Here is a 12725-nt window from a genome sequence, read left to right on the forward strand (position 1 = left end):
TTTTCGGGTGTGGCTTAGCGAAGGGTCAATTATTCTTATACACAGAAGACAATGATGTACAGTAGACCGAAATTCAAAGAACAATGGACAAAAAAGTAACTATGCCTTAAAGCCCAATTTATACTTCTGCGTCAAACTCACACCGTAGCTACATCGTAGGCTGTGTGTAGCGTGCGTACCCTTCGGCGTACCCTTCGGCGTACCCTAACGCGCACCTCTCCAAAAATGTAACAACGCGTCAATTCTACGCAGACGCAAGCGCTGTGATTGGTCTGCTAGAACCGTTCCCTCGGGTTTCACATGCTCCCTCTGCATGTGTAAGTGCGCGTCAACGCAGACAACGACGCAGAAATATAAATGAAAACCAACGCGTAGTCTATAGCGTAGAGGTCCAACGCAGAAGTATAAATCAGCCTTTATTCTTTCTGTTAAACTGACGAGTCATTGTTCAGAGACTGAACAGAATTTTTTTTTAATTTCTTCTGCATTTCTCCCTCGTTCTTGTGAGTGTGTTATATAGGATTATATTTTTTTAAATGCATCAAGGTGCCCTCAAATCCATTTTTTGTCATTTGCCAGCATTGACAACTTAAAGCTGTTATTGATGTTTGCAGCGCAATATTTTACCGAAAGGGTAAAACTGACGGTTATTTTCGCCAGTTACGGCTTGTTAGATCTAGCATTCTGCCCGCTTTTAATCAGACACAGAGATAAAGTAGTGCGTAAGATTAAATTTATTTGAATGAATGAACTACAGCATGTATTTGAATTAATTATTAAGAGAGAGACAGGTACGTACCTGTGTCTGTTCAGAGGCTCTCTCTCCATTAACAATTAAGCTATGACTTGAAATGTATCTCCCTCCTTGCTGAGAAATATAAAGTAGCAATTCAGTAGCGAAGCTATCTTATTACTAAAAGTCACGGGGCAGTGACGATAACAAGTTTCTGAGCTCCTGAATGTTTCTGTGTGTGTGCAGCGCGATCTCCGCTCTCTGTGTGCGAGTGACGTATGCGTGTGTGCGCTTCAGTGAAAACAGTGCATTAATATAGAAAGGTGATTCAACTGACTTGGAACTACCTGTGCATTAAACATTTTTATTGAGAATCAAGTATTCAGACAGACCATGGTATAAGCTCAATTATTTCATCTTTCTATCATCTATAAATTAGCCAACCCAAGTGTGATGCTAAAGGATCTGGGGCAGTTTACTTTGTGTAATCTATTAACAGTTTTCCTCAGGGTGCTCACATCTGAAATCAGTCACGTATGAAACCAAAGTCTCAGGGGCAGGGAAGAAATTAACTGCTGTTTACTTACGTTCATCCAAGAAGAGACACTTTAGGGGAAAATTAGCAGAGTGAGGTAATGCGTTTCAGAAGTTTGCAGCTAAAATGTTCTGCATATATGTGTCTGTGTGCGTTAGGAAGTGATGTGGTGCTAGAGGATGGCCCAAAAATATTTCTTTCTCTGTCCTTAATAAACAGTGGGATTACAAAAGACACACCTGTGTTCAGATTTAGCCCCTAAGCAAACACACATACACACAAATAAGACACACAGGCCCCTCAGCTGCTTCAATTCTGAAGACGCATCTGCGGCCACACACCAGGGATTTTCACACTCCTGCACATCCATGGCCTAAGAATAAAACAGCATGTTACCCCCCTGGACACAAATACTAATTATATTCCCACAATATCCCACAAATTCCGTGCACTATTAAGTAAACAGGCTGCATATCTACAGTATACTATGCATTTTACTTCTCTGATGGTGAGAAATTATATGCTTTTAAGTGTGTACTAAATCACTACACCATTGGTGCATATGTCTTGATAACAGACTCCTTTATTGTGCAATGTTTGCATTTGCATGTAGGCATTAACATTTAGCTAAACAATAAAGGTTGGAGTTGAGAAGTTTATTTATATATATATATATATATATATATATATATATATATATATATATATATATATATATATATATATATATATATATATATATATATATATATATATATATATATACAGTGCAATGCATAAGTGAATACACCCATGCTAAAGTTGACTAAAAAGAGGAATAAAAAATCATATTTTGGAAATTGAACTTAATGCCTTAATTAAAAAAATTAGGAAAAATCCAACCTTTAAGGACACCAATTTTCTTTGTGAATGAATAATGTATCGTAAATAAATAAATGTTCTTCCTTAAAATACAGGGTGCATAAGTGAGTACACCCCTATGTTAAATTCCCATAGAGGCAGGCAGATTTTTATTTTTAAGTATTTAAAAAAAAAAAAAATTAGGATACTATGCATCCTGATAAAGTTCCCTTGGCCTTTGGAATTAAAATAGCCCCACATCATCACATAGCATTCACCATACCTAGAGATTGGCATGGGGTACTTTCCATAAGATCATCTCTCAATGCAAATCAAACTAGCTTTTAGGCTAACTGAAATAAAATCATGCCAATCTCTAGGTATGGTGAAGGCTATGTGATGATGTGGGGCTATTTTAATTCCAAAGGCCAAGGGAACTTTATCAGGATGCATAGTATCCTAAAAAAAAATGTAAAAAAATACTTAAAAATAAAAATCTGCCTGCCTCTATGGGAATTTAACATAGGGGTGTACTCACTTATGCACCATGTATTTTAAGGAAGAACATTTATTTATTTACGATACATTATTCATTCACAAAGAAAATTGGTGTCCTTAAAGGTTGGATTTTTCCTAATTTTTTAAATTAAGGCATTAAGTTCAATTTCCAAAATATGATTTTTTATTCCTCTTTTTAGTCAACTTTAGCATGGGTGTATTCACTTATGCATTGCACTGTATATATATATATATACAGTGAGGAAAATAAGTATTTGAACACCCTGCTATTTTGCAAGTTCTCCCACTTATGAGAGACATAATAAAATAAAAAAATCCAGAAATCACAATATATGATTTTTTAACTATTTATTTGTATGATACAGCTGCAAATAAGTATTTGAACACCTGTCTATCAGCTAGAATTCTGACCCTCAAAGACCTGTTAGTCTGCCTTTAAAATGTCCACCTCCACTCCATTTATTATCCTAAATTAGATGCACCTGTTTGAGGTCGTTAGCTGCATAAAGACACATGTCCACCCCATACAATCAGTAAGAATCCAACTACTAACATGGCCAAGACCAAAGAGCTGTCCAAAGACACTAGAGACAAAATTGTACACCTCCACAAGGCTGGAAAGGGCTACGGGGAAATTGCCAAGCAGCTTGGTGAAAAAAGGTCCACTGTTGGAGACATCATTAGAAAATGGAAGAAGCTAAACATGACTGTCAATCTCCCTCGGACTGGGGCTCCATGCAAGATCTCACCTCGTGGGGTCTCAATGATCCTAAGAAAGGTGAGAAATCAGCCCAGAACTACACGGGAGGAGCTGGTCAATGACCTGAAAAGAGCTGGGACCACCGTTTCCAAGGTTACTGTTGGTAATACAGTAAGACGTCATGGTTTGAAATCATGCATGGCACGGAAGGTTCCCCTGCTTAAACCAACACATGTCAAGGCCCGTCTTAAGTTTGCCAGTGACCATTTGGATGATCCAGAGGAGTCATGGGAGAAAGTCATGTGGTCAGATGAGACCAAAATATAACTTTTTGGTCATAATTCCACTAAACGTGTTTGGAGGAAGAAGAATGATGAGTACCATCCCAAGAACACCATCCCTACTGTGAAGCATGGGGGTGGTAGCATCATGCTTTGGGGGTGTTTTTCTGCACATGGGACAGGGCGACTGCACTGTATTAAGGAGAGGATGACCGGAGCCATGTATTGCAAGATTTTGGGGAACAACCTCCTTCCCTCAGTTAGAGCATTGAAGATGGGTCGAGGCTGGGTCTTCCAACATGACAATGACCCGAAGCACACAGCCAGGATAACCAAGGAGTGGCTCTGTAAGAAGCATATCAAGGTTCTGGTGTGGCCTAGCCAGTCTCCAGACCTAAACCCAATAGAGAATCTTTGAAGGGAGCTCAAACTCCGTGTTTCTCAGCGACAGCCCAGAAACCTGACTGATCTAGAGAAGACCTGTGTGGAGGAGTGGGCCAAAATCCCTCCTGCAGTGTGTGCAAACCTGGTGAAAAACTACAGGAAACGTTTGACCTCTGTAATTGCAAACAAAGGCTACTGTACCAAATATTAACATTGATTTTCTCAGGTGTTCAAATACTTATTTGCAGCTGTATCATACAAATAAATTGTTAAAAAATCATACATTGTGATTTCTGGATTTTTTTTTTTAGATTATGTCTCTCACAGTGGACATGCACCTACGATGACAATTTCAGACCCCTCCATGATTTCTAAGTGGGAGAACTTGCAAAATAGCAGGGTGTTCAAATACTTATTTTCCTCACTATATATATATATATATATATATATATATATATATATATATATATATATATATATATATATATATATATGTGTTATAATTTATGTTTTTGAAATTAGTCTCTTATGCTCACCAATACTGCATTTTGCATACTAGGTCCCCTATATTTGAACATGTAATTTAAAATGAATTGTGATGGCAAATCCGAAGTCTTCACATGATCCTTCAGAAGTCATTCTAAAATGCTGATTTGGTTCTCAAGTAGCATTTCTTATAATTATACATTTTGAAAAGTTTTGTTAATATAGGAAACCTTGATACTTTTTTCAGGATTCAGTGTTTCCCCTACCATTGTACCATATTATCAAACTCAGTAAACACCATACTAATAATGCATACTAAATAAAAGCAGATCTTTTCATGCTCATCTGCTTTTTTGTAGTATGCATTATTAGTATGGTGTTTACTGAGTTTGATAATTTTTTCATTTCTTTTAATATCAGTCTAATGCATTAAGCCATGTTAGTGTTTCAGAGTGTCCCCGAGGACGCGGGTTTCGTGACATCAGCGCGTACAATAGAAGTCCCATTTCATTGGCTAGGCGCCAACCAATAAAACGGCTCCTTTGAACACCCCCGCTCCCGTCCCCTTTCTCTCTCGCCGCCACTGAGTTTCAAGTGCACAAGTTAGTTTTGCACCTAATATATCGCGAAAAGAGTAGCAAAAGTCAAGGTGCGAAATTTTAAATTGCAGTGACAGATTTGAGAAGTTGCAAGTGCCTATTTGAGGTTGTACTGCGAATGTGAATGTAAGATTAAATGCAAATATATATTACAAGTTTGTGTCTGTCATTGTATTTCTGTGAATGGCATTTTATACATTTGTGACTACTTGTCTGCAGCTTCAAATTCAGAATACAGGTTTGTGACTATTGTCTGCGAGTGCAAATTTCAACATTCAACTTCAGATTTTTATTTTACAGGTTTTCACATTGGAGCTGTGAGTGTAAATGTTCACGTACAAGTACGAATATTTATTGTACAAGTTTTCAAATTCACATCTATGTGCAAAACTTTATTATTTAAGGAATAATCAAAATGTTTCTTCCATGTTTTAATTTGAACAGTAAAGCTCATTGTGCAGCACGTTGTTTGACAAAAAGTTTGTTTAATTTCTTATTTAAAAGAGATTAAATTAATGTTTTATATCTTCATTTGATTACCAGAAAAAACACAACAACGAATTTGTGTGGGAATCTATGTCATAGAAATATATATTTTTATGAATATAAATGTTGTATAAGTTTAATAATTCTATAGGTTTCATGATTTCAATTAATTAAACATGCTTTGATTACTACATTTTTTATTCAACCATTAAAATGGAGTCCAAAAAACAGGCTGAAGGGGGAACATCTTGAGGCCTGCGTGAGGGTGGACCCCCATCAATGGACCCCCAGTTGGGGACTTCCCATATCAGGAGACCCTTGAAATATTTTTCAAAAGTCCTAGGAAAATTAAATGCAAAAAACACAATTGTATCACACAGTGAAGTATGTTGTAGATAGTTGTGTGATGTGTAAATAAATGTTGTTTATATTTATTTACCAAATGTATGTGCACTCTTGTCATTTCAGCTCACTCTAGTACTGCACAGATACAAACAACCGCCTAATGCACGACGCATCTATGACAACTAATTTTGCATACTTCATAGTATATACTGTAGTGTAAATTAAACAATATATAATATGAAAAACCTAGATGCAGCCTTATTCTTTAAACACACTATTATACAGTATGTGAGTGTCTGAATGAGCTCTGGGCCTTTAAATGCATATACAGTTATGTGTAAGATTATGTATTCTTTCTTTGTGTCAGTAAGCCTTACTGTGCACTGTTCTCAGTGGAGCTATTTTTGTAGTAAAATATTAAATGGTACACAGCTCACACACACACACACACACACACACACACACACACACACACACACAGGGTAAGTTGTAAGTCAGTGATAGTTCTCCCAGGGCCTTTACTAATGTTTCATCTCTCTACACGTGCACACAAACACAAATCTACCAGGACAATTGGTGATTTAACCCTGGAGAGCTGTAAAGTGTTTCAAAGAGCAATTTATGGCCGGAGTATCCAACACTATGAATGGACTTTATAAACCCACAGCAGATTTGCCCTTGATTTAGAATGAAGTTGTAGTCAAACGATCTGAATGAAAAAAAAAAAAATTGTTTTTAAGTACAGCGAGTAATAACTTCATACTTTATTCCACAGTGAGGTTCCAGATACTAAGCCCTTTTACGATTCTAAAGCCAGTGGACATATACAAACACACATGCACATTCACCTCTCAGAAGTGCTCTGGGGACAAATATTTTTCAGATCATCCATGTACAATTAACTGTCTCATATTCATTTGTGATATTGTGCTAATGATTTAATGCTTAAATGTTAGTGCATCTCAGCATAGAAAGAAAAATATATGTTTTATACTTCTAGGGCGATTGGTTTCATTGACCATTTTTAAATGTTTTAGAAATATGTGAAGATACATTTAAACAAATGATTTTAGTAAAAAATAAATAAAGTAAAATAAAATAAAAAAGAGTATAGATAAGATATAAAGTTTTTGTTATATGGCCAAGCCCTATTTATACCTGTTACAAGGCTGAAAAGTCAAAGGTGATTTGTGTCTGTTGTGTCTGTTGTTGTCTGTTGTTTTCCGCAGAAATTACACACATCATGGTGTTCAGCAAACTCTGATTCAACAACTGGTATGTTTCACTACATACAGTTGGCACATGGCATTTTTTCTATGTTAAATTGTTTTACTAAAAATATATGTAGATACATTTAAATAAAATATATTATTAAAAGGTAAATAGAATTAAAAAAGCATAATATTATACTTTAATAATATAAGATATACTTTTTTTTTGTTATATTACCAAGCCCTGTTTATACTTGTTACAGGACTGAAAAGTTAATGGTGAAGTGTGCAATTTTTGTCTGATGTTTTTTCCGCAGAAATTACACACATCATGTTGTTCTGCAAGCGTTCAAACCAAGCAAAAGAGTGTAAATATTTCCTCTTGCAATACGAGTGGATTTAGCCTCGTGTCTAAAGCATTCGGTTAGTGTGCACTGAGATGTAGCTGTAAACTTTGCGGGGTGAGGGGTTACCCATTCTACAGCAGTATGCTTCAGTGGAGCACTCTGGGATATAACCCATTATCTCTCTCTCTCTCTCTCTCTCTCTCTCTCTCTCTCTCTCTCTCTCTCTCTCTCACACATACACACATAGATGGAGACAGGAATCACTAGCCGCTCACGTGTCCTGTTGCCTCTGTCCTATTAACCCCGTTCCTCTCCCTCCCTATCAGACTGTTGCCTTCAGCGCATAAACACACTGAGTTTTTGTAAACATGATGCATTAGTCATGTGGTATGTAGCCTAGACTGACCACCTCACTGCCCTACAGTTTACCACAGTTACTTGTATTATTAAGCAAGACAGAAAGAAAGAAAGAAAGAAAGAAAGAAAGAAAGAAAGAAAGAAAGAAAGAAAGAAAGAAAGAAAGAAAGAAAGAAAGAAAGAAAGAAAGAAAGAATATAGATAATAATAACATAATATTAAAAGAATAATATAATAATAACACCATTAAAGTATAAAGAGCACAAAAAAGTTGCGTAAAGTGGCCTCAGCAAACTTCCAAAGGGGCCTCAAGATTACTTTAAATTATGTAAAATAAGACAAAACAAGCATTAAAATATCTATTAATCAAGATATTTCATATTTTAATTCACCCCTGAATAAACCTGGATACATGTCTGATTGTAAAAGTGTGATTTCTACGCCTAGAAAAATCATGTAAATGATTAAAATTGTAAAAATCCATGGCCATACTTATAATGTGTATACGTATTTCTAGTTATGCCAAGCTCCAAAATATTTTATGGAGTGGAGTACAAATATGTTTTTAAAATCCTTATTCATAATCCTTATCCAGTAAATCACAAACAACTGTATTATCGAATATGAGGTTATCGAATATTGTTTAATCTTTTGACAGCCTTATTCAAAGTCTTCTGAACTGTACAATATTACTATGGTGCTTTTTTTTGTTGTTGTTTTACATGGAGCTCAATAGTGTCCGCCATTCACATTCTTTGAAAAGAGTGCCTCAGAGATTCTGCTAAACTTCTTTAGCAGTGTTCAGTGGAAGACAGAAAATCACTTTGGAACGACATGAGCGTGAGTGAACTACTCCTTTAAGTGAGTGAGATAGTATTTGTGTTTCATTATCACATTTAATCACATTATCATATTTAGGCCAAAACCCAGCATGTGTGTGACTTCTGTGCTCTACATACCCTCTATCTCTGCTCTCAATGACCCATAGACTTCTCTAATTTTATTTCCCCATATTTTCATTAGTTGTGGCTATGCAACCGGGGGAAATACATTCTGCCTGCTTCTGTGTGGCAGTAAATCAATACAGTGAGCGTTAGTCTTCTCTCCTCCTTTCTGTAGACTGTCATCCCTCAACTCCCTCTCTCTCTCTGTTTCTCTGTTTAGATTTCTCCAGGTTCTAACAGTTAGACTGATAACGTCTGCCGCAAACATCCAAAGGTATTACAGCAATCTGAAGAGACGCAGTCAACAATACAAGCTGGGGAGAGTGTGTTGTGATGGGTGACACAGAGGATCTAATAGCTTAACTATCTCACTATTGTAGACTTGTGATGCCATATCACCATTGTGTTTAAAACACCACTCTGAAAAGAAGAGGGACAGATGTGGACCATTTCCACAAAGTGTAGAAATGTATTCCTGTGATGGCAAAGCTGCATTTTCAGCTGTCTTCCGTGTCATATGATCCTTCAGAAATCTTTCCAATATGCTAATTTGGTGCGCAATTATAATAAATTATTATTGGTGCTTAATTACAGTATTAATAATGGTTCCTATTATTATCAATGTAGAAAACAGTTTTTGCTGTTTAATATTATTGTGAAAACTGTAATCTCTTTTCAGGATTCTTTGAAGAACAGTCATTTCAAAAGCAATTATTTAAATCAGAAATCTTTTGTAATATTATAAATGTCTTGCAATCTTATTTTTTTTTATCTTTCTTACTTTGATTTTGAATTGTAGTGTATCAAGGTTTCCACGAAAATAGTAAGCAGCAAAAATAGTATTTTACTACAGTGACCTAAATATCAATTCAACAGATTTTGTGAAAATTATGACATTATATGATTTTAATTGTAGGATACAGTCAATACCTCTGAGATGCGTCAGATTCAAAGCCCCTTCTTGAAGGGGATACAGACATTTGACATGTTTAAAACTAGCTAATTTTTATATAACATAAAAAAACTGCATGTATTATCTAGTTCTCACAACAACAACACATGGGGAAGAAAAGTAACGGAGCACAAAGTGTAACGTTTTCATGGAACGTGCCACAGAACAGTGAGATAAAAAAAGGAAGGCACGTCACCCCTCTGTTTATTTAATGGCAAAAACAACTTTCTCTTCTTCTCTCACTGGTTTTTGCCACGGCAGAACGTGTGATCAGAATACACTAATAAAACCAACTCTTTTTTTCTCTTATTATTCATCTTCTCTCCCTCCATCTCTCCTGTCAGCGTGTGACTCACAGCAACAACTGAATCAGAGAAGCATTTAAGTGCAGGAACCAATTTTCCCCACCGTATAAAAACCACATGAGTACGAGAGCCGAGCAATTACCGGCGACGATGACAGCTTTAGGGTGACGCTCGGGTCGTAAATTTCTCACTCCGCATGCCGTTGGGAGATTTCTACATGCTTTGGATATCAGGACGGACTCCCATAAATCGCGGAAACGTCTATTAGAATTCCCATTCCGGCGTTCCTCTCTCCTAACCCATCTCCTCACGCTGCCTGGGGAGCTAACCTAGAGCGGTGCTAACGGCGGCGCCGTCATGAGGGTGACTGCTACGGGAAGACGAGGGGGAATGCGAGGAGCTAATTTGCACAGGAGGAGGACAGCGGGGCTGAGGAGGCTGCCAAGGAATCGCTGAATGGTCGAGAAAGCAGAGGAGATGTTGGAGACGCGGCGAATGCGCCAGAAAATCCACGGAGGACGACTCGCGAGGCCTAATCAATCAAAGAGTGTGTGCGGTGATTAAAAAGCACTCAGGTGGAATTTGTTACAGTGAAGAGTTTTCTCTCCTCAAAGGAAGAAAAAGAGCCAGTGAGTGGCAGAAACTGAAATAGGAGCCCAGATTACGAAGCCTTGGAGCTAATAATTTCTTCTACAACAGTCCCCAACACTCCAACCTCATTGTACAAACGTGGGGGGAAAAAAAGTAAACAGAACGAAAAAACAATAAGACCACGAAATGGTGTGAAATTTCAAGTGATGCACCATATATTCTGCGACAGAGCATAAAATACTATTGATTTTACATTGATGTTTTCATGAAAATTAAGCATTTTTTCCCACGACAATGATTCTCATGACTGTATTTCAGTATTTTGTACTTAAATTTCCGTTTATCAAATTTTACTTTAAGCATGCTATCACTTTACATTTAATGATGTTTGACTGAAAAAAATGTTCACCTTACAGTAATAAGAATGAAATCTTCACAATATGGTAATGAGAACTGAGGTGAAATGTGCTTAATTATGAAAATTACGCCACAGACTAAAAACAGACTATTTTTTTAAACAAAATATAACTCCTTGTTTCTATATTTTTAACTTTTGGGTAAAATGTAATCAGGTGTTTTGTGAGATTTATCCAAAATGCCTGAAATAGTAAACATAAAATCATACAGTAATAAAATAATTAGCTATTTATCCACATGAACTTGATTTGAAAAAAGTAAGCAGGGAATGACATCATAACAGTACTTACTTCTCACTGGAGGAGCTGGCCTTCCGCTGGCAGAACATGGACAGGGAGGAGGAGCCAGGCACTACTTCTTGCTTGATTTCCCACGCTGCCAGATTACTGGGCTTCACCACCATGAAATTAATGCCTTCCCCATACTGGACTCTAAGGAAATCAAGAACACAGGATTTGAGCCTAAACAACACTCCCATATACTTATTCTCTTAACATAACTTTATACAAATTATGCTCAAACACACATTTTTGTTTTTAATTTAGAAAATTGAGCCCCTTAATGATAACATACTGCTTTTTTATTACTCGTTTAATAAATAATCAACTACCACCAGGTATAAAATCCCTAGCAAATGAGTTACATTAATATTTTGTGTTAATTCCACATCCAAATTTAGAAAAGCAACCCCATGGGGGTGTAGATCATACTTTTTTCTTAGCGTTGTCTCAACAACACATTAGTAAGCTAATACATATTAAACACCTCTGTTTAGGTGTGCACTTATGTACTTTGGAAAGTATATAATAATATGTGTACGAGTATGTGTACATTTTTTATTGATAAACCTCTGTCCTCTGTTCCTGTCTGCTGACTCAACTATTCCTCACCTTAGCAAGATTCTGTAGACTTTATTAACACACACACACACACACACACACACACACACTGCATCTGCCTTTCAATGGCCTTGGAAATAGCAGAGGTGAGATTCCCATAACTTAAACTTTCCTCTGTGGCTCTCACACTTTATTCTCTAGGTTTGGCATTACTATTTTTAGTCTGTTGTCAGTAGCTACGTTTACATGGACACCTTTTGTTTCAATCAATTCATTACGATTTATGAATCCGAACATAGTGTTTACATGAACACTAAATATAGTGATCGGCTTGATGTGCGCATTTATATGTCACGCTTCAAATTCCAAATGATTTTATTGACATGCACGCACTGAGTTTCCCTTGGTTTTTTTGCACACTATTCTACTAAATTCCTTCTTTTCTTTGTTTTAAAGAGCAGACTTAACTATTTTGGGTCCTAAATAGGAGACGACAAGCACATGAACCATAGTGACGTGCTGCTTATAGCCTATTTATCAAGCAGTAAAAACAGCCATTCCCGCACCGTCTGTGGATGAGTGTCTGAAACAAGGACTGGTGGGACATTGTCCTGCTCCACTTCACAGATGATGAGTGGAAGGACATTTTTAGAATGATGCGACAGTCATTTATGACACTTCATTCAACAACAACAACTCGTTCCTCGCGTCATTTGTCACTACGTAATTTCTACGTCATTGCACATGCGCAGTCCTTTCCAGTTTGGGTTTTTAATCCGATCAAGTGTTTACATGTCCTCTTGATAGGATAAGAAAAGGTTTAACCCACCCCTTACAATCCAAAAGAAATCGGA

The 12725-nt window shown here is 36.7% G+C and overlaps 1 protein-coding gene across 1 annotated transcript in view; it reads right to left on the reverse strand.

Annotated features, from left to right (window-relative positions):
- LOC311083454 (transmembrane protein 132C) overlaps positions 1–12725 on the reverse strand; it is a 257203-nt gene that overhangs the window by 114008 nt on the left and 130470 nt on the right. Inside the window, exon 3 of the mRNA XM_084114985.1 lies at positions 11323–11463. Within this exon, the coding sequence (XP_083971111.1) occupies positions 11323–11463 (141 nt within the window). The remainder of the gene's footprint in view (positions 1–11322; positions 11464–12725) is intronic.

The sequence above is a fragment of the Abramis brama genome, assembly GCF_963993115.1.
Source record: "Abramis brama genome assembly, chromosome: 5".
Classification (NCBI taxonomy): Eukaryota; Metazoa; Chordata; class Actinopteri; order Cypriniformes; family Leuciscidae; genus Abramis; species Abramis brama.